A 21,392-nucleotide genomic window follows, 5' to 3' on the forward strand; every position below is an offset into this window, starting at 1 on the left:
GTGAGTGTCCGTGTGTCTGGCCAGCAAAGCGAATGCATTTGTAGTCATTCAAAGGAGAGGATGTTCAAAAATGGCCTTTATTAAAAAAAAAGAAAAGAAAACCACCATGCTGACTTCTGCCTCTTGAACACAAAAGTTGCAGATAGAAAATGGCGTTGGACATCGACACAAAGCGTCCGATGAAATAAATAAACATCCTCCCAAATCTGTGAGAAACAAAGCGTAACATCTGTCTTCAAACAGAAACACAGAGAAACCCGTCTACACACCACGTTCTGTCACATCGGGGGCTTAACGTCAGACTACAGAACAGGAAGTCAGAGAGCGTTTGACAAACTGAGCTTAAAACAGACGCAGCGTCACACAGACGTCACGTCAGGAGCGCAGCATGGAGGTACCCTGCCTGTCCAACCACACACCGGCTCACAGTGAGTAGACCTACTGCGCCGAGCGCGTTCAGTTAGTGCTGTCACATAACAATATGCACAAATCATGTCAGTAGTTTTCAATAAACACATTTTGAACTGAAACTGAAAAGCTGCCATCGTTCTGGTGCTTTTAATACAATCAACGTCTTCACTGAGGCTGTGATCTCTGGAAGTGTGAAGGGTTCATTTGTAGTAGTGCTGAAAGCCAGACGTCCATTAGTGTTTTAGGAACGTGTTCCTGAAGCAGATTTCCAACTCTTTCCTCTTCCCACAGTGGTTTTACTTTATGTCGGAAACGCTTTAAGAGCAGAATGAACTGAGTGTTTCAGTTCAACCTTCTGACAGATGGGAGTTTATCTTTAGCTTAATTCAGTTCATTTCAATTTTATGTAAATAATTGACAGCCAAATTACCACAGAAGTTGTCCCAACACCTGCACATAGAGCAGGTTTACAGTCTTCACTGATCTGCAGAGACTCAACAACGTCCCCATGAGCGAGTGCCTGCTGACAGTGGAGAAACGTCCTTCTAACAGGCAGAAACAGGCTGTGGGTGGGTTTCATTGGAAATCTGCTGTGCATGGAAATCCATGGTTAAAGCATCTTCTCAGGTGGCCTAAAACATTTAATAACTCAAACATTTAAGTCTTGGGTTCAATTAAAACACAATACATTACTTCAGTCTCATTAATAATTAACGTTTTTATCTTCCAGAGAGCACATATTCAAACTGAGCCATCCACAAAAAAGAAACTCTAAAGAGGAAATGTTTGGCGATCAACCCTCCATTTAACACACCAGCGCTTCGCCGAGGCAGCAGATGCTGAGTTCCCTGTTTAGCCACCACTAATGCAGTTAAACAGCTAACAGGAGAGCTGCACCTGACTGACTGCAGGCTGTGCTGATCCCAAAGCTGCCGACAGATTACCCGAACCAATGTGCAAATTTCCCTCCGCACGGGCCGGTGAACACACAAACAAAGAAATCATAAAACTGTGTTTTTGTCATGAAATGCTGGTGTGAGGAAATGTGACGGCGTGCTCGCCAAATCTAGGCCCAGTGTGCTTCTAGAGACCAACACAACATCAACACTGAGCACAGACGCTGGATTCTTTTATTCTGAAGGAGTCACATTTAAAAGCTTAAGGGCTGTTAGTGGCCAGGCCTTGATTAGAAGCAGCCCAGTTCTTATCTTGGCTGAGTTTCCTACGCGGCTGCTGTCCTCGAGCTAATCCTACGCTAGCTGATGGCTACTATAGGCTTCTCATGCTTTCTTGATCTGCCTTACCCAGACTGAGAGTGAGGTACGAGCTATTATGTGCAAAACAACACGGTGAGTAAGCAGCCTGCATCCAGTTGGCACCTGGGAAATCAAGTCAGTTTAATTTGATCTCTGCAGTGATGGTGAGGGTGTCTGGATGAATCCTCTCCTCTCACTTCAAAGAGGAAACAAACACTCGCATTCTGCTGCTCCTGAACATCGTCTCCTTCCTTTGTGTGATGACACACTGTAGGATTTTTACGGATTTCAGTCATAAAACAAAAGCCAAGGGACAACATGTTCAAGTGGAAACACTTATTTCTAACATGGTCCCAAACAGAAAGAACATACTGGAAAGACAAAGGATTTAAATGGCGTTTACACATGTAACAGGGTTTGAAAGATGAGAGGGGTTGGTGGCAGTCACAGCCTCTCCGTCACAGACACACACTCATCTCAGACTTGTTCGCTTTCACAGCTTAGCAATGGTAGTGTCACATCAGCAGAAAACTAACAAAAAAATCTGCATTCAATCAGCTGAATTTTCACCTTTCATAGACACAGTTTCAACCAATACGACCCGTGTCAAATGGAAATAGAGCTTTTTCTCACTGTGAGTGGTGAGATCTAAACTTGTGCTGTGCAGATTTTCCATCAGTTTTCTGCTGATTTACACAAAACTCCGCACTTGGACTGGAAACACACCCCTCTGTGCTCGAAGTATGTACAGAAAGCTTCTTCCAGAGCTTTTCAGAGCGCCTACTAAACAGAGGAAGGAGCCCAGACAGATATGACCCTGCCAGATTGGTCAGATTAAGTCTCATTCGACATTCAATTTGATTCTTTTTCACAAATTTTCAGAGTTATCATTAGCGCTCATCAGCTCACAATGCTCAAAATGAAAGCGGACACACAAACGGAGAAAACTCACGAAAAAATCCAACCAAAAGTCAGCATTTTCCATCCCACTTGAGTCAGTTGAACATGATGCAGGCGGTAAAAAAAAGAAAAAGAAAAAAGAAAGTATTGCACTGGTTTGGTGTGAGTCTATGGATGGGCGATCATCATATAAATAACAACAACAAGAACCAAACAGTAATACCATAATAATAATAATAATTGTAACGCTAATAAAAACAGTTCAGACTAAGGTCCCCCGCTCTGCCGCTTTACCACTGCTGCCAACTGAAGTCATCATTGGATCCAAAGACCAGGAAGAAGCCCAGGATGGTCCCGAAGATGACTACGTTACCCGTTAGCACGAGCGCGCACGCCCCCCAGGCGATCTGTAAACCAACGCATTAATAATTCAGGTTAACAAATGCTGCTCGGTGCTGCCAAGCTGCAGCACATATTTAGGCCAAAATCAAGTGGGTGTCAACAACAACAGTTTGCAGAATCTCTTCCACACGCTGCTCTACAGTTCAGGACACCCAGCAGGAAGGGACATTAACGGCAGCCGGCAGCTAAATGCTAATCGTGTCCTGGTGCATCTGCCGGCTCCATCAGCTCCTCGGCTATGAAGCCAAACGTCATCTCTTAAAATCATTTTTACTGATGCAACTGCTGCTTTTGTTTAACTTTGTTTCTCTGAACGTTCTTGTTTGTCAAATTAGCATAAATCAGATGCTGAACCTGCTGCTAGAGCCAAAACCAAAGCCTTGCAAACACTGATAGGAAATACCTTGTAGTTACTGAACTCACTTACTGAAGAAAGAATATTTTGGAAACTGGGTCACAAGTACATCTTTTATATCTTTTCAAAAGGCAAAACAATTTTGTAAAACAGCTGATCACTGCAGTTTTTGGCAAATGCTACTGACACAAAAGCAAATAGTGCATTTGTTGGGGACTATTTTCAGCAGAAAGTCTGACTCAGTTTGACTTTGGTTTTGGAGTCTTACTACAGAACTGCATGCACATTCCTCATGACATTACTGTGAAGAGCACTGAGCAGCTTCTGTGACTTACTACGTCAGCTCTTGCGAAGACGATGGGCAGGCCGAAGGCTGAAATGACGATGCCCGTCGTGAGGAAGATGGCCAGCTCTTTGCAGGCGTTACTGGCCGAGTCTGTGTCGTCGACCACCCTCCGCGAGATGCAGTAAGGGATGGGAGAGAGGATGTAAAAGAAGAGGAGGAACAAAGGCCAATATTTGCTGCAGAGAGAGAGAAAAGGGAGATAAATATCCACATGCTGTGATGATAAAGGATGCAGTGAAGTGAACTGAAGGATAAAAGAGCAAACACTGTTCAGCACTCAGCACATTATCTACCTTCACAGGTGTTCATCATGAGGGAGGACGACATACCGCAACCTATTAACTCTGTCATAACTAAAGCCTGAATTTTAGTGCCAATAAGAATAAAAATCTGATTATTTAACATAAACACAAACATTTTGTTTGATTGGGATCCCTTACATTTGATCATGTTGGGGCCATGACAGCAGAAAGATAAACTAAAATACTACCAAAGAAAGCAGATACAGTATGCTGACTGGATATTACATTAGCTTCAGTAACGAGAGACAAACAAATTCAACCAAATTAGACACAAATATATTCAAAATAGTCTGAATTAGAATAAGATATACTATCCATAATAAATAGTGATTACACTAGTATTTGCTGTGGACAAGTCTGTATTATTAATATTAAATCTTTTTATTTTAAATGAATATCTTTAGCATTCCTGTACTGCTGCTATTCATTGACTGACAGTCACACAGATACTGATGTATCTATAATAAGCTCAAACTGGCTGATCATATCAGTCACTAACTGACTTTCTAACAGCCTCCTACACTCTGCAGGACTGAGGATGTCATTTAGCATAATGATAATGGCTGAAATGAGATTAGATTACAGGAGTCAGGTCTTGGGCCGCAGCCCGAGGTGTCCCATGTAGGGAGTTTTGAATAGGCAAATCAACTGCATCCAACTGCACTGGAGGGGGGGCGGTGTGCTGCAAATACACTCTCTTTTTAGGCTCTCTTTTGACACAGTCTCAGGGATGTATTTGATTTCCACCTCTGAACTGAATATTGGTACATCCTTGATGTGTTTTTTTACATTCATGCATGACGCGAGTACCAACTGTGCGAAGCCAGCAGCTTCCAATGGCCCCCAAAAGTCCAACCTTTACTGTCTGACTGTTAGTTTGAGGTCATTTCTGTAACTGTGTTTGTTTTCAAGTAAAACATCCATTGACACAGTGAGTGGCTTTACAGCAGGTCCTACTGTATTAGTTGAAATTGTGGTCCTGTAGGGCGTTAAAATCTAGTTTTAAGACCTTCACTGTTTGAGCTGCATAGTGTGCTTACATGGTAGCCTAGTTTCAGACCTGTGAACTCCTGCCCACATCTCAGATTAGTTCAGTAATTAAAGCAGGTCTGGTGTTTTGCCCACTGGCAGCCATTCCAGCCACTTTGAGAAACAGTCAATCAGAGCTTTGTTTGTAGGACCACGAGCAGGGACGTCTTCTTCTTACATGGCTGACTACACACCTAGCCACCTCCATGAAAACTACCAACAGAATAATAATGATAAGCCTGGATGAGACCGGCACAGCTGCAGGCTGTCCTGACTCCACAAACAGAAATCAACGCTTTGGAAAACTAACTGCTCCTTACAACTGGCACTTGTGCCACTGAAAACACCATAAAACAAATTACCACACAACAAAACATAAGTCACAGAAAGGCGAAGGACTAGAATTTAACTTGATTGTTCAAGAAAAAGTGGAAAACTGTCTCATGTGGCAGTTTGCATTAGCAACCCAGCAGCTCATTTATGACCTGGAGCCCAGGTTAATCCAGTCACGCATTCACACCTGTATGTTGAGCTGTAAACTTGGGATGGGATCACCCAAAGTGCTTCTGGGTGTGACGTGTCCCCCTCCCACACACACACATTAACAGGCTTACATGGTGTGTGATGGTGGTACTTACTCGTACACAGGGAGGGCACATCCTAGCATGAGGAACATGAGGCCAATGGCCCCTCCGAAGGACAGGCTGATGAGAGCTAGCAGCAGAGAGACAGAGGAGAGGATGTCAGCATGGGAAATGTCTCAGAGCTTCTTTCTGAATCTGTGTGTGGTTATCAAGAGACCCTCAACAATCGCGTCGCAGCAGCGGGGCCCCTGGCTACTGGAGCTATCATGTGATGAATCAGCTGATTTCACGTGGAACAGCCACACTAGAAATCTAAGCCGTGCTATTAGGGGCCCATGTTAAACTCTGAGAGCAATACAGTCGGCGTGGTTGCTTGTTAACAGCAATTAATCCAAGCAGATCACTTGAAACAAGCACAGCATCTCAGTCAGCGACTGTGTAATTACAGTCAGGTGCAGCTAGCATTAGCATTATAAGGGCAACTACTAGTTACGCTGTTATACTCCCGTAATGAAATAGCATTATACACGGTATAATAATCCAACGTTTCGGAGCTGCAGTGTGTCAATTAGCTAAAGTTAATATCCATTTAATAGTGGTGACTAAGTAGCGACTGCTTCAATCCCAGGGAATGCAGGCTATTCAGCTAATGCTAACGACTGTATTGGCCCTGCGGCTAACGTTATCTACTTCATCACGTTAACGTTAGCTAGCTGGACATGGCAACGCATGCATCTGTTATCAGGATATTTTGACACAGTTGTATTAACTGAGCCGGATTTCAGAAGCTTTCTAAACATGAATGAAAAGAGTACATTTCTTACCTTTAATCCCAGCCATTTCTCCTGGACAAAAGCTCGACACACAGCCCTGACGAATGACAACAGTGCCCCCCTCCTCGGCTGTCGAGTCGGACCGAACCTCCAACCGTGCCTGTGGTGCTACCTTCCAGTGCCACCGGAAATATCACAATTATGACCTCGTCACAAGAAAATTTACCTAGCCTACCAGAGGAACGGAGAAATATTATCAGCAAAATCTATTTCAAATATCAAAAGTAAACCACTGCTTCTCGCAGTGGTATAGTAGTATTAGTTTGTTAACATCGACGTACAAATATGTAGTAAGTAGTGTAATTTGTAGATCATAGGGGTTGAGCTAATTTCAGTTACTGTATATACTGTTGTTATACTTAAAAGAAATTCTCTTAACTATTCATGTTATATATGTAAAATATTAACTTACAAAATGCAGTACATCCAAAAGCACTTTTCTAGCTCTAAAATATAGCTAAGTATATCAATGTCAAGTATATCTCTGTCATTTCTCAAAGAAAGGCAAAAATGCTCAAAATATAATCTCAAAAACGTAAATCTTGTACATGAAGTCAGATATCTGTGCGCATCAGAGAGTGCTGCAGTACAACAGATCCGCCTTCTACGATCCGTGTTCGGCAGACGAACTTTATAGGAGGACTGTGAAGGCATCATTTGCCTTTATCACTGCTGAGCGAGAAACCATATAGCAATCTTATATTTCCAAAATATTACTAACACTAAAGCAACATCATAAATAAGCAGTAATCGTAAGTTTGTGTTTTTAATTTATTTTTAATTTATTTCAAAAATAAATAAATACAATCTTTGTTGACCCGGAAGTGTACGTGTTGTACTTCCGCAGTTCCATGAGCCCATTCAGCGAAGATGGCGAGCGCAGGGGTCTCGGTCGCTTCGCTGTGGACTGAAGTGAACCGCTGTGGACAGAATGGCGACTACACAAGAGCCCTGAAAGCTCTGACTAAAAGTAGGAATTCATATCTGTCATTGTTGGTCTGAAACGGAATCCGAGCTGTGGGCTGACATTAGACAGGCGCCCCGTTTCTTCTGCCTCGAACCGAGTCCGCTAGCTAAGCTAGTGCCATCTGCATGACCAGCTGTTAGCATGTGACGAGGCTAACGGTAGTTAGCTACGTTTTAGGTCTCACAAACACGGGCTTAGTTTTGTACACCAAACATTTTCTCATGAACATATACGTAAGCGATGTAGCTGCAAAGCTAGGTGTTGTATGTGGGTTTTGTGTGTCGGAATAAAATACTGTTTTGCCCCAGAATTGCACCGTCCTGATTAGTGACGTGTCCCTAGCCTTGTAGCTAACTTATCATGGTGGGCAGCTAATCAGCTTTCAGTCAGCGGTCACCAAACAATTCGAAACCCCTAGTTGATTCTTCTATTAATAATTCTGTTTTCACTCAATACTATGTTTTTCTTCAGTCTGTGTTATTAATGAGGCTTCTGCCATGTGTTTCCTCTTCTGTCGCAGTTTTGCACGAAAACAGGGATGATGTGACGGCCCTTCACTGTAAAATCGTTTGCCTTATTCAGAATGGCAGCTTCAAAGAGGCGCTGAATGTCATGAACACCCATTCAAAGGTGCTCGGCAGGTAAGCAGCTGGCTGAGTGGTTATTCCCACATTTTGCCCATTTATATTGTAGAATAAATGATTTATTGAGTTCTCAAGTTTTATTTTGAGAGCACAGTCTTCTACAAAAGGATTTCAAAGTGCTGCACAGCGAAATAAATAAAAGAAAATAAGCTGTACTCACAAACAAACACAAACTAAACTAACTAAAAAACTAAAACACAGTGTATTTGCTCACCTTAAGTCAACTAAAAGGCGGTTCCATTCTGTAGCATCATAGGCACTGGAGCTCTGTTTGATGTGATCAAAATGAAAGAAATTATCAACACATTAATTGTTAATGACAATAAGCAGTAGTTGCAGCCCTGTTTGATACAAAGCAATACCATTTGTTTAACTAAACACAGAGCTTTACGTATACCACCGACAGATTACTTGCTACATGTTGTATTGAAGGCGTTGTGTCCCCGTTAAAATCATTTTTATTTCTCTTCCCTCTCAGTGAGGTCTTGTTTGAGAAGGCGTACTGTGAGTACAGACTGAACAGAGTGGAAAGTTCCCTGAAGACCATCGAAGGTGCTCCTGAACAGACAGACAAGCTGAAGGAACTCTACGGTCAAGTGGTACGTCTGATTGACCAGGAAAAAAATCATGTTATTGCTGCATGCTTTTGATTCGTAGACTAGGCAGGGAAGCTTGTCTTCCTGCCCGCCCCCCTTGTTGACGCGGCGCATCGCATAAAAGCACGAGATTTGTCCATAAGATCTGGAATATAAAGACTTCTGCTGATTGGAGCCGTCTCTCCTTTGCTTGTCCAGCTGTACAGACTGGAGCGCTATGATGAGTGCAAGTCGGTCTACACAGATCTGATCAGGAACTCCCAGGATGAGTACGAGGAGGAGAGGAAGACCAACCTGGCCGCTGTGGTGGCTTCTATGAGTCAGTGGGAGAAAGCTCCTTTGGTAAGCACTGGTGTGAAGTGTGTTTATATGCTTCTCTGTGTTTTATGTTTCAGTATTGAAACAGAAAACCTTTCATGAACAATTCAAACTGATTGCAAGGTTAGATTCAAACTCAGATGACGTGCTATGTTCTGTTCTGCAGGAGGATCTGGGTCTTCCTGAGTCTACGTATGAGCTGTGTTACAATGCTGCGTGTGCTCTGATTGGCCAAGGACAGCTTACAGAGGCCCTCAATAAGCTACGACAAGCAGAGGGTCAGTCCCGCTCTGTTCTGCCTTCTGTCAAGTTGCTGTTTTACAATTTGACGTTAACTGACTGTTTTCTTTCTCAGAGCTTTGCAGAGTCTCACTGGCTGATGATTCTGTGAGTGCTGCTTTGTTTCTCTCAAACATTTAAGCACGATTCAAGCGTTCATCAACAGTTAGAGAAGGCATTCGTCTTGTTTTTTTTTTCATGTGTTCAGTGAAGTTGTACTGAACAACAACCAGAATGTTCAATTGGCAGAAATAGTCCCAGTAAAGTTTGGGATTTTGAAATTGATCTTTGTTCGATTTGAGATGGTTCTTAGTAAAGATACAGATACGCCCAGACTGAAGTGTCCTCCAGCTGGTGGAGTTCTGCTTTTCCCGGGATTCACTGTCATTGCTGGTTTGTCCCTTTCAGGACGTGACTGAGGAGGACATCGACTCAGAGCTGGCCGTCATCCACTCTCAGATGGCATATGTCATGCAGTTACAAGGTCGGACAGACGAGGCGCTGCAGCTCTACAACCAGGTCATCAAGCTGAAGTGAGTGCCGGGTTCATCACATTTAGTTTAGTCCCACAAGCAGATGAAGAGAAAGTCACACGGGTTGAATCAGTGTTATCGTGTATTTGTGCCAGAACCAATTTGGAGATGGAAACAGGCAGTCCAGTTAGTGTGTCAGCAGTGCAGATGGCAAGTAGATATTCTATAATATGCTTTTAATTACAGACCGTCAGATGTGGGCCTGCTTGCTGTGACTGCCAACAATATCATCACAATAAACAAGGTGGGTGTATGACAGTCTGACCAAGTTGAGTATTTCCTCATAAAAGTATCATTGTGCTTCCAGCTGAGCCAAGTCCAAAATCCTGAGTGTAACACAGTGCAGTGAGTCTGTCGTCCACCCACAGGTGTGAAAAAACAAATCCAACTTGTTTAAGTGTTTTCATTGAAGCTCTTTCTGTTTTCACAGGACCAAAACGTGTTTGACTCCAAGAAAAAGGTGAAACTGACAAACGCTGAAGGTGTTGAGTACAAGCTGGCGAAGAAGCAGCTGCAGGCCATTGACCTGAACAAAGCCCTGCTGGCCATGTACACTAACCAGGTACTGTTGTGGCTGAACCGCCGCTGTGAATCAGATGAGGAGGGCACATACATTTATTTAGATTTCATTACTGATCACGGTTTCTTTGCTGTTTGCTTCAACAGGCTGACCAGTGCAGGAAGCTGTCCTCCAGTCTTCAGTCGCAGAATCCGGGTCACCCGCGGCCGGTCCTCATCCAGGTCGCTCAGCTGTGCAGGGAGAAGCAGCACGGCAGGGCCATAGAGCTGCTCCAGGTAGACACGGCCAGCACTGCTGGTTATCAGTCTGAGTCACATCGACAAATGACTCTACAGTTCGTGGCACACACACTCATTTCACACACCTTTGCTGTGGCTTTGAATTGTTTTTAAGCTGATTTGCTGTTGTGCACACTGGGTGTAGCTCTAAAAAAAAGAGGCATTATGTGCATGTTCTGTTCATCCTAACGGACTCTCTTCTGTTTTCCAGCAATTCTCAGATCAACATCCAGAGAGTGCATCTGGCATCAAACTGACGATGGCACAACTCTATCTAGTCCAAGGTACTGAAATGTTTTAACACTGATCACAGAAGCTACAGGTTCATTATGTATCATCGTTCTACAGCACAGGGTCGTACAAGAAAAGGGTTGTCGTGCCTTTAGGCCACTCACAAAAGAAAAGTTAGAGAAATGGTGGATGTCTTTTACTTCTGCTGAAAACGTCCTTCTCCAGCCAGTAAACATATATTCTTTATTTAACTGAGTAGTTTGTTATCATGTAATCATTGAAGAACAAAAAGACAGTTTTAATGGAAGAATTTCGCTTTGATACCTCAAAAGTTGTCCAGTGATAAACTTCAGTTTCCAGTGATGTTAGGTTTGATAATATAAGTAATGGTATGCACTTTTGTGTGGTCACATTGGCTGTTTGTGTTATGATGTTCTGTTTTTGGGGGACTTGAATTATTATTATTTTGAATCCTCAGGTCATGTAACCAAGGCTTGTGATGTCCTGAGGTCCATTGAAGAGTTCAAGCACAAATCAGGGATGGTGAGTCTGAATGAAAGTTACTCTACAGATGATCGTGTTTGTCTTGGTTATAGTAAAGTCTTTGATGTAGCTTCAGCGCTCTCTCCACCACTCATCCAGACTGTCACTGACTCCTCAGGTTTCAGCTCTGGTCACGATGTATTCCCATGAAGAAGACATCGACAGCGCTATCGACGTTTTCAAACAAGCTATTGAGCACTACCAGTCTGAACAGGTTCGTGTCCAGGGTTTAGATTCCTCTGTGTCCTGGTTAAAAAAATTCTCTGGTGATGCATTTTATTGTTATTATGTTTGGTATGAACAGAAACAGAACTTGTAGCTAACACAGGCAGCGAAAGCTACAGATAGAAAGTCAAACTGTTCCAGCAGAACATTCAGGGAACGTACTGTGACTGTTTGACTGACAGTGATCTGCAGGAGGTGCGGCACAGAAACATTCCATCAGCTTTGCAGACAAAAGTCAAAGATGGAGTCAAATTTAAAACAAATCTTGCCGATCACCACCTGTGGTTAAAGCTGTGGGTCGTACTTTAATGCGACAAGACAAGCCAACGCATGAGCTCGTGTGTGATATCTGAACATGTTTCCACTGTGTAATGGCCCCGTTCTCCTCCACAGCCTGGATCCGCTGCACACTTGGCGCTAGTACGAGAAGCTGCCAATTTCAAACTGAAGTACGGACGGAAAAAAGAAGCCATTAGTGATCTGGAGCAGCTGTGGAAGTGAGTTACAGCCCGACATGCACTCAGATTGAACATGTGTGGAGTATTTGAGGAAAAAAGACACGTAATGTGCTCCTTAGAGGTTATCTCACAGCTGCTGTTTCTGCTTTCTGTTCACTCATCTTGCCGGCTTGATGTCAAGTAACTCAACTCTTTGTGCAGTTCTTAAACTGCTTGATAAACATCATCACAAGGTGCTTTTAGAGCAGGAAAAACAGCAATTATGAAACCAGAAAATAAGCTCACTGTGAAGGAAAAGCATTTATTCATTTACAAAATCACACAGCACATCCGAGAGTGGCTGAACGACCTTTAACCTTTCCATATGTACGTGTTAGTGTGTTGCTGCAAGTCCTTCTTTTACGACAATGAAGCTTGATTGTCATTTTTCTTGAAACAGGCAGAACACCAACGACATCCACACACTGGCACAGCTCATCTCGGCGTATTCTCTGGTGGACACGGACAAAGCCAAATCGTATCCTTTGACCTTCTGAAGTGAACAAAGCTGAAAGTTTGACTTTTTTAGTTCCTGGCTACTGTTTTGAAACGCAATCATTTCAGGTATTCAAGCAAAAAAACTAAATATTCTCTGATTTAGCTTCTGTGAGGATTTTCTTGATCCAAAGGATCTTGTTTTGCTCTGGGAAATCACAATCTGTCATTTCATAGACAAAAGACTTACCAGCTTCATTGTGAAAATAATTGGCAGGTTAATTAATAATGAAATTGTTAGTTGAAGCCCTCCAGAACAGAGCTGCAGATGTTGTTGATCGACTTTTGGATGCACTGTTGAGTAGTTTGATGCTAACTGCAGAGAGTGGACTATGATGGTGCGTATGAAGGTGTGTTAAACCAATGCAGAACAGTGCCTCCTTAGCATTCCTCTGCAGCCTCAGCAAACACCTTCCGTCCGCAGACACAATGGCCTTCAACGTGGACGTGGACGAGCTGGAGAACTCCCACGGAGCGACCTACGTCAGGAAAAAAGCTGCGAAGGTCACAGGAGAAAACCTCCCCAAAGAACAAGGGTAAACCCGCATCCATCTCTTCCACTTCGTGGTGTCCAGGACATTTTCTACGTTTAAATACACGTTCTGGGGTTGACTGTGTTGAGCAGAGTGGGGAGAGTGAGCTCAGGGACGCTTTCACCTGCTTTACGCTAATACAGCTGCATTCTCTTCACAGTGAAGGGGAGATCAAAAAGAAGAGGAAGAAGAAGAAAGGTATGTCCTCCATCACATGCTGACTGTGGGACTGAAAGTAACATTTTATTGGGATTAAAACAAATAATTGATGTTCAAAAAGTCCGTACATTTGTGGCCTCTGTGGACCAGCAGTAGGCATTTCTTCTAACAGATGACGTGTTTCTCACTGACACTTCAAAGATTTACTCCCACTGTGCTGAGCTGCTTTCACCTCCACTGACTCCTCCTCATTCTCTTTTTAGGCAAACTGCCCAAAAACTGCGACCCCAAAGCGACCCCTGACCCCGAGAGGTGGCTGCCCATGAGGGAGCGCTCCTACTACAGAGGCAAGAAGAAGGGGAAGAAGAAGGAGCAAATCGGAAAAGGCACACAGGGAGCGACGGCGGGAGCGTCGGCCGAGCTGTGAGTAACCTCACAATCACACGTGCTCGTCAGCTGAGGGAAGAGTCGTCTGGAAGCAGTTTCCTCTCATTGGAACCTAATAATCAACTCCACTAATGGAGGAAAAGCACCTGAGATTGTCCTTTTGTTGCTCTGCCAACGAGTCCTCAGTGGAGGAGTCCAGCTGCTGTGCAGGAGAAGCAGCTCGAGTGTTATTCAGGCCAAAATCCAGATTATTCACAGTCTCAGCCAGAGTAGAAGTCCAGTCAGCATTCAGTGTGTCTGAGCCAGTAGCAGCTGCTGAGGGGTTTGTTTTAATGTAAAATGTGTTTCTTTTAACATCACTCGTCATTTTTACCTGAATTTGATAAAAATCACACAGAAATCCTCTGCAGGCCGATGACGCCACAGATGACGTTTTTTTGGTTGCACAGTTATATTTACCGACGGTGATGAAAAATAGTCCGTTTTTCTATTAGGTGACTGATAATTGGCTCATTCATTTATTTCTCTGTTCCAGGGATGCCAGCAAGACGGCCAGCAGCCCCCCCACCTCCCCCAGGCCGGGGTCTGCATCCGGCTCATCTACGGCCGCCGCCAGCAACGTGGTCCCGCCTCGACAGCAGAAACCCGCGGCGTCGGGGGCCACGCGCAAAAAGGCACCACAGAAGAAGAAGAAGGGAGGCAAAGGAGGCTGGTAGTCAGGGGGAGGCTACACGTGAGGCGGGGGGGCCATAAGATCCACTGATGTCTGTGTGGCCGAGGCGTCGCCAACAAATCAGAAGCTTTTCTCTTTTTTACGTTTCAAGTTCAGTTTACTTCTTCGTTCTGGCCGTGAAACCAAAAGTTCCCCTTCGCTCCTCTTTCTCATTCATTTGTGCTGTTTTTTAAACGTCCACAAGAGAGAATATTCAAAGGACAGCTCCCCTGAAATTCACTTTTTGTTGCTCTGCAAAAGCAGACGGTTTCTTTAAGGGTTCCGGCTTTGACTTTGTTTTGAGGTCACAGTAAAGAGGATGGAAATCCGCCTTTTCACCTGGAATCACCTGTTTTGTTCTTTCATTATATGCCAAACGGACATCTGTAGAACTTTATAATAAAATATAAAAATAGATTTTCAGGTGATTCAGCCAACAGTTTGAATTAAAACCTTAAAGTCACGTCCTGAGACCTTACACCTTCATTTAGGTTTAAGCACAGATCGCGTCCAACAGCTCGGAAAATAAACTGCTTTTGCAAGTTGACTCAAAGTTCAGTTTTGGGAGACGTCGTTCATGTTTCGGGTCTGAGTGTTGGAACATCACACTTCATACTGTGGCTGTTTGCTTCATGTTTCCTTAAACTGTCCCTCTACTTTCAATCAGCTGCAAAGATTCAATGTTAAAGAATTATTTATTTTTCAGTCCCTGTGTTGGTCTAAATTCAAGCAAAAGAATTTTAATCCTTGAATTACGTTTTATCAGCTGCATGCTTCAGGAAATGAACGACCACACGGGTGTCCCATTTGTTAAGTCTTAATAAAACTCTTCACAGCGACGTGCGAGTCCTGTGTTTCCTGTAACGTGTTGAATAGATCAGACGGCAGCTCGTGAACTTCATTTGGATCAGTGGAGAGGTTTCATTTGCTTTAGCTCATGCTTGGTTTTGGCGGTAGAGCTGAATTTCATCCACTTGTTTGGGGAAAAAGGGACATAAGTGCTCTTTTTCTTTTTTGGTAAGATAGTTTTTGACATAATATCTTGGCAAGTTGACCTTTAAACACGAGCAGTGCTCCTCTGAGCCCCCTGGTGGTCACACAGTAAACTGATCCAAGTTTTAAATTTATAAATTAATCAGTTAAACTAAAACTTTCAAAATAAAAGCAGGTAACAAAATACCTCTGCTGATCTTAAACTTTAACTGATTATTAGCTTGGTCGATCAATATGGGGAATTACTGGGATAAGGAAAATGATTCCTCATCTTCTGTTTTAGCTGTTGTTCTTGAATAAATCCTCTTATAGATTTAAAAGATTTATTATTATCAATATCCACATTCCAACTGGAAGTTGAAGTTCAGTTTACAACTTTTGAAGATAACCGGCTGCAACAGAAGGAGCCTCGGCCTCGTGTCTTCACCCTCGTTCAACCAGTACTTTATCTCATCTTCTTCATCTTCGTCATCCCTGAAGAACTTCAGTGAGCAGCCAGTTCACATGAGTCACACATCACAAAGAAGAAAACAGGTAACTTTGTTTTTCTCCCCTCATGGAAAACTGGATGTATGAGACCTCAAAAAACACTTAAACTCATGATGACTCTTAAATCCTCAGCTGTGACTGCAGACATGATTTATTGATAATGGTTAGAAACCTTTAAAGGTTAATTTATACACAGTTTGTGCAACACACATGATATGTGTTTTAGTGCTATCAGTGTTTTTCTTTAATTAATCTGCTATATTACAGGGCTTAAATAATTTCCTCAGTTAATATTTCGCAGTATCTTGAGGGCTCCTGTCAGCTCAGGGCTCCGTCCACTTGTGGCTGTTGTTCTTTGCCAATTTGCCGGTAACGAGCTTCACCTGCCCTGAATCTGTGCAGAGCTCCGTCAGACTTCAGACAAGCAGTTTGAGAGCTTCAGCGTTTGTTTGCAGGATGCCTCGTTTGCAGCCTTTTTACTCCGATTTCTTCTACAGTCCTCTGACAGAAGACGTGGAGGAGCTGCTGGCTCGTTTCCAGCTGACTGACTCAGTGCGGTTTGAGCACTTTTCAGCCATCTGGAGGGAGATGGAGTTCTCAGATGTCTTTCTGGGTATCACCCGTGCAGGTGAGCTGAAGAGATTCTGCAGAATAACGTTGGCCACAGCCATGAAGTACTTCCTGCCTCCGTACAGCTACCAGATTCGCGTAGGAGGCCTGTATTTGATGTTTGGTTTTTACCACACACAGCTCGCCGTTCCACCTGTGAAGATCAGACTCTCCCTGCGGGACTGGGCTCATGTTGATAAGTTTCTCAAGGACTCGGTGGATTCTGGGCATCAGGATGTTGTTTACATATATCAGAAGCTTGCTGCAGCCAAAGCCATAAACTACACCGCCATGCCACATTTTCTCACCTTCCAGAAGCAGAGGAAGCCAAAGACTGAACCTGTGTGCGCAGAGTTTCTTGGGAGGACCACAGCTGTCCAGGACCTCCTCGCTTCAGACATCCTGGAGGAGATGAACAACATCCAGAGCCACTACGAGAAGATGAAGGAGGGCACGGAGGAGGTCAGCTCCCAGATCACCATGATCCATCAAGACTTAGTCGCCCGCCTGAAAGACTGCATGTCAGAGTTCATCGGCTGGCAGCACAAGACTTTCTCACAGGACAACAAAGACAAGAACTCTGGTGATGATGAGGAGAAGCCAGCCGAGGCCGAGTCCAGAAGCAGCAGGGCCCGGCTCCTGTCCTCCATCAAGCAGAAGAGCTACGGAAACTTCCAGCAGGCATCCAAGTCCAGGAGGCACCGACAGGCCGACACAGTAGAATCCTCCAGCTCGGGGGTGGAGGAGGCAGTGCAGCGGAAGAGGCCGCCCTCGCTGAGGGCTCGGACCTGGAAGACTCTCGGGAAGAAGGAGGAGGAGAGCATGCTCCAGGCCTGGCTCCTGAGTGCCCCCGAGCAGCAGGAGAAGGTGCCGGTGAAGAGGGTCTCCCAGGTAACGCCTGTCAAACCATGATGGGAAGGAAGGAAGGAGGACTTTGAGCTCCACGGAGAAGCTCTTTGTTTTGGTTCCTCTGCGTTAAACCAAGGTCGCTTCAAATGATCCTTTAATTTGATGAACAGTTTGGTTTCAGCTGAACTGAAATCCTTTGTTAATAAATGTGTTTCATAAGCATCTCACCGTCTTGTTTTCACTCCTAAATTTGCTTGTTTGAGTCAAGAAAATGTGAAAAAAAACATTGTTGCAACAAAATCCTCTTAAGCCTTAAATGCACTTAAACTCTGTGCCGTAAAGTTCATCTTTACGGCACAGAGACAAAAACAAACTTGAAACTTGAAAATGTTCCTTTGTGATTTTATTTTCCCAACCAAAATTAACTGAATCACAAATAGTACAACTGTGCAGTAGTACAAAAACACTGCATTTTATTCTCCATATCTTACTTGTGCAATTCAGAATTTTTCCCTGGAGAAACCGAGCCATCCTGTTTCAAGACAATAGTATTTTTAGTCAAATCTATTGTGCTACACAAAATTAAACCAATATGTAAAACAATGATAAAGTAAGTCTAAATCTCATTAACATTTCATTTTGTTCAGGCTGACTTGGAAATTGTGAATTAAGTCTAGTTAAAGGTTATTGTTCATATCCGTAGTAGCTGAATGTTTTTTTCTTCTTCTAGAGTTCTGCTAATATCAAAATATGGTGGCGATTTTGGCGTCATCAAGCGGTGAGATTATAATACTGCATCAACAAAAAGCAGCCCGGAAATACCTCGTGCAGACGTTCCTCCAGCTTCCTGTTTGGTAATCCACTTGTTGAGAAGGACGAAGACGTTAGAAACTTCAAAAATCAGCAGAAGTCGAACCATGGCGAAAACGAACGGGTAGAAAAAAGCGTCAGTCAGGAAAACAAAAGCCAGTGTTTGAGCGCCATGTTTCGCCTGAGAGAAGCCGGTATCCTCGGGGCCTCCGTCGCTTTGGCCGGGGGAGTCGCCTATCTTGTCTGGAACTACGCGTCCTCCTCTGGGGAGAAGAAGCTTGACGCAAGGCCGAGTCAAGACGGTAAAAGAGCCGGAGGGGAAGGAAAGGGAGAGGAGGAGGAGAGAGGAGAGGCGGCCGAACAAACTGTCGTGGTCGCTGCTGAAGCTCAGAAAGCATCAGAGGTAAAACGTTAACTTTACCGGACACACCTTCCAGAAAACCGTTGGTGGGGTCTGTATGTACTCCTAAACAAAGCGTAGAAGAAGACACATTTCCAACGTTACACCCAAAATACGCCAGATTACAGAGCATCTCTAGAAGATAATGTGTGGTTTAAGTTTGTTTTTACTATAAACATTCTTCAGAGTTTATGAACTGCTAACAAAACTAAATAAATGCCTTTATTTTTATGGTTAAAACAGCAACAAGTTCATGCAAGTTCTCTGGGGGTTGCTGCGGGGGATTGTGGGAAATGTAGGACTGACTAAAATAGCTAGATTAGAAGTGAAAAGAGTAATCGTGTCGTGGAGCCTCTCAAATGAAAAAAAAGAAAAAAAAACCTTTTTCTTAGTTTTCTGTAACTGTAAATTGAATATTTTGGGGGTCAAGCAATATGAAGACAGCACCTGGACTCTGGGAAACTATGATGGACATTTTTGACTCAAGAAGAAACTGATTTGTTTTTGTGGTCGAAGGTCAAAGGCCACTGTGAACCCACACACAGCACATTTTTGGCCTTAACTCAAGAATTCATAGGCTAATTATGACAAAATTTCACGCAAATGTCTCAGAGGATAAAATCAAGTGATGACATTTCCAAAAGGTCAAAGGTCAGCCTCACTGTGACATCGTAATGTTCTGCAGAAACACTTTTCTGGCCGTTATTCAGCACCATCGCTCAGGAACAGAAGGGCGGATTGTGGCCATATTTCACATTTGGTCAGATGCTCAACTGGTGACTCTAATCTTGAAACTGCTGATTGTTAAGATCTTCTGTACTGTCGGGTTGAAGATGTGTGTGAAGCGTCCACGTTTTGCAGTTTGTAGCTTCTCAGCAGCAGCATCCATATTTGAGCATTTAACCTTTAATTCAGTTCCTTCAGTCTTCACTGTTATATTATCAGAGTCTGGACAGATGGTGGAGGTGTACGACCATGAGGCGGTTTATGTTTTTGCTGGACTGTTTTACATCAGGGTGAAATTGAATATCTTCTGTGTGTGCTGCAGTCCAGGCCTGTGGAGTCAGCCGCGACACAGGTGCTGGTTCTGGGTCTGGATGGAGCCGGAAAGACCAGCCTGCTGCACTGCTTGGCCACCGGCAGCCCGGAACAGGACATGCGTCCGACGCAGGGCTTCAACGCCGTCTCCATCAACAGAGACGACCTGCACATCGAGTTCTTAGAAAGTGAGTTTGAGCTCTTATTCACGTCTGAACCGGATCACAGGGAGCGTTTGAAGTGGATGAGTTTGAGCAGTGAGTTGGCGTCTCAGCTGTCTGTCTGTCCATCTGTCTGTCTGTCAGTTGGAGGTAAGGAGGAGCTGCGGCCATACTGGCAGAGGTACATGTCCAAAGCTCTTTTGCTGGTGTTCGTGGTCGACTCCTCCAACGCGGAGCTCTTCCCCCTCGCTAAGAGGCATTTACACGAGCTGCTGGCCTCTGACCCCCGCCTGCCTTTAATGGTACTGGCCAACAAACAGGTGAGCGTGACAGAAAAACACTCCAGACTGGAAGAACCCAGAACACTTCAGACTTTGAGTGCAGCTGCAGTTTGTGTTCGGCTGCAGCTCCTGATTATTTTTCAAATGTCTCGTTTTGTCTCATCAAAACTCTTTAACCCAAATACATGTAGTTATTATTAGCTGTGATCGGCTTCTACTTGTATTTGATGACGTTTTTTCCTCCCACGTGTCTCTTGTCTCACGTTTTGCAGGACCTTCCGGGAGCCTGCAGCATCACCGACCTCCATGACGCTCTGTCTCTGTCCGAGGTCGGAGAGCGCCGCTTGTTCCTCATCGGCACCCATGTGAAGAAGGGAGACGCAGAGCTCAGCTCGGGCGTTCGTGACGCTCAAGACCTGATCATCCAGATGGTTTGTGACAGCAGATAAAACACTGAGTGATCAGCACTTAACCCTGTGTTTTCGATATGAACTCATAGGCTCTTTGCACCTTTTCACTCAAGTCTTTTCACCGCAGCAGACTGGCTGGAAGGCTTTTATTTATTTATGAGGGAATGTACACTTTTTTCTTGTTCTGGTATGGTGTAGTTATAAAATTCCTATTCTGGGTGTTTCAGTATAAAACTCGACTGACTTTGAAAAGCATTTCTTTGTTTCACTGTTACCAAATGAGGATCTTAATTTTCATTGGCTTCACCAAAGATTTATTACCTTTTCATCCAAGCAGCGACTTCAGTCAGTGCAGCCATGAATGTAACCGTGTGCTTCTTTGTCCTGTTCTCATTTAGTATGTAAACACAGTAGAAGCATTTTGTGTGCTGCCTTCAGGTTTTATTGTCAGACGGTTCAAAATCAATATGTTTCAGGTTGTAGATTCACTCAGGCGTCCTGTGTAGCTGCTAGCTTACAGTCTGTTAGCATCACACACAGATTTCTGTCCTCACAGCCAGCTGTTATTTTTCTCATTTGGACTTTTTCCCATGATCCACACAATATTTAATACCTCGACAGGAAGATTTAAAGCTAATATGAACCCGTCATATCACCAAAGTGAGGCTCCTGCTCACGTTTATCTCCTCCGTTCTCTTACTGTTCGTCCAGTTCGTGGTTCAGAGTTTCAAAGCAGATTGAAAGCAGCTCTGCTGAGTTCAGGTCAGTGACTCTATGTGATTTCTGGATATTAAACATTTTTCAAACAGTGACCTCTTTCTGCCATTTGGGGTCGCCAACAGGCAAACTTGACTCTGGAGTTACTGAATGCATGAACGGTCGTTAAATGGAGCAGGTGGAGATCCTGACACCTGACACACAGTGTGAACAGATCCTTCCAGCTTCATGCAGTCTTATAAACATATTTCTTACTGAAATAAATTGTTTCCACTAAACTGATGGTGTGACATGTTGTTC

The 21,392-nt window shown here is 43.9% G+C and overlaps 4 protein-coding genes across 4 annotated transcripts; 3 read left to right on the plus strand and 1 right to left on the minus strand.

Moving 5' to 3' along the window:
• Positions 1–58: 58 nt before the first annotated feature.
• On the minus strand, positions 59–6,507 carry LOC143325771 (leptin receptor overlapping transcript-like 1). Its single transcript, XM_076739085.1, has 4 exons — positions 6,410–6,507; positions 5,640–5,715; positions 3,660–3,846; positions 59–2,974 (listed from the first exon to the last, which is right to left on the minus strand). Exons 1-4 carry the CDS (start codon positions 6,423–6,425, stop codon positions 2,858–2,860), a joined length of 396 nt encoding a protein of 131 aa, XP_076595200.1. The 5' UTR covers positions 6,426–6,507; the 3' UTR covers positions 59–2,857.
• A 754-nt stretch (positions 6,508–7,261) lies between these two features.
• On the plus strand, positions 7,262–15,174 carry srp72 (signal recognition particle 72). Its single transcript, XM_076739396.1, has 19 exons — positions 7,262–7,388; positions 7,906–8,026; positions 8,508–8,628; positions 8,824–8,967; positions 9,110–9,221; positions 9,299–9,330; positions 9,631–9,755; positions 9,942–9,999; positions 10,186–10,317; positions 10,422–10,550; positions 10,765–10,837; positions 11,263–11,327; positions 11,446–11,541; positions 11,946–12,049; positions 12,450–12,527; positions 12,943–13,080; positions 13,238–13,275; positions 13,500–13,659; positions 14,159–15,174. The coding sequence occupies exons 1-19, from the start codon at positions 7,289–7,291 to the stop codon at positions 14,337–14,339; spliced, it is 2,007 nt and encodes a 668-aa protein (XP_076595511.1). The 5' UTR covers positions 7,262–7,288; the 3' UTR covers positions 14,340–15,174.
• A 1,099-nt stretch (positions 15,175–16,273) lies between these two features.
• On the plus strand, positions 16,274–17,338 carry LOC143326237 (snRNA-activating protein complex subunit 1-like). Its single transcript, XM_076739787.1, has one exon. It carries the CDS (start codon positions 16,274–16,276, stop codon positions 17,336–17,338), a length of 1,065 nt encoding a protein of 354 aa, XP_076595902.1.
• A 772-nt stretch (positions 17,339–18,110) lies between these two features.
• arl9 (ADP-ribosylation factor-like 9) lies at positions 18,111–21,370 on the plus strand. The gene is made up of 4 exons (XM_076739599.1): positions 18,111–18,488; positions 19,534–19,711; positions 19,829–20,004; positions 20,238–21,370. Exons 1-4 carry the CDS (start codon positions 18,258–18,260, stop codon positions 20,412–20,414), a joined length of 762 nt encoding a protein of 253 aa, XP_076595714.1. The 5' UTR covers positions 18,111–18,257; the 3' UTR covers positions 20,415–21,370.
• Positions 21,371–21,392: the final 22 nt, after the last annotated feature.

This window comes from Chaetodon auriga, chromosome 9 (assembly GCF_051107435.1).
Source record: "Chaetodon auriga isolate fChaAug3 chromosome 9, fChaAug3.hap1, whole genome shotgun sequence".
Taxonomy (NCBI): domain Eukaryota; kingdom Metazoa; phylum Chordata; class Actinopteri; order Chaetodontiformes; family Chaetodontidae; genus Chaetodon; species Chaetodon auriga.

Excerpts from the sequence above, each read along its gene's own strand:
- LOC143325771 (XM_076739085.1), bottom strand. Across the intron at positions 3,847-5,639 it reads TGTGCCCTCCCTGTGTACGA|CAAATATTGGCCTTTGTTCC; the intron begins GTAAGTACCACC and ends CTCTCTCTGCAG. Across the intron at positions 2,975-3,659 it reads TCTTCGCAAGAGCTGACGTA|ATCGCCTGGGGGGCGTGCGC; the intron begins GTAAGTCACAGA and ends GTTGGTTTACAG.
- srp72 (XM_076739396.1), top strand. The coding sequence starts at position 7,289 with ATGGCGAGCGCAGGGGTCTCGGTCGCTTCGCTGTGGACTGAAGTGAAC. Across the intron at positions 9,222-9,298 it reads TAAGCTACGACAAGCAGAGG|AGCTTTGCAGAGTCTCACTG; the intron begins GTCAGTCCCGCT and ends TTTCTTTCTCAG. Across the intron at positions 10,838-11,262 it reads ACAACTCTATCTAGTCCAAG|GTCATGTAACCAAGGCTTGT; the intron begins GTACTGAAATGT and ends TTGAATCCTCAG.
- LOC143326237 (XM_076739787.1), top strand. The coding sequence starts at position 16,274 with ATGCCTCGTTTGCAGCCTTTTTACTCCGATTTCTTCTACAGTCCTCTG.
- arl9 (XM_076739599.1), top strand. The coding sequence starts at position 18,258 with ATGTTTCGCCTGAGAGAAGCCGGTATCCTCGGGGCCTCCGTCGCTTTG. Across the intron at positions 18,489-19,533 it reads AAGCTCAGAAAGCATCAGAG|TCCAGGCCTGTGGAGTCAGC; the intron begins GTAAAACGTTAA and ends TGTGTGCTGCAG. Across the intron at positions 19,712-19,828 it reads GCACATCGAGTTCTTAGAAA|TTGGAGGTAAGGAGGAGCTG; the intron begins GTGAGTTTGAGC and ends TCTGTCTGTCAG.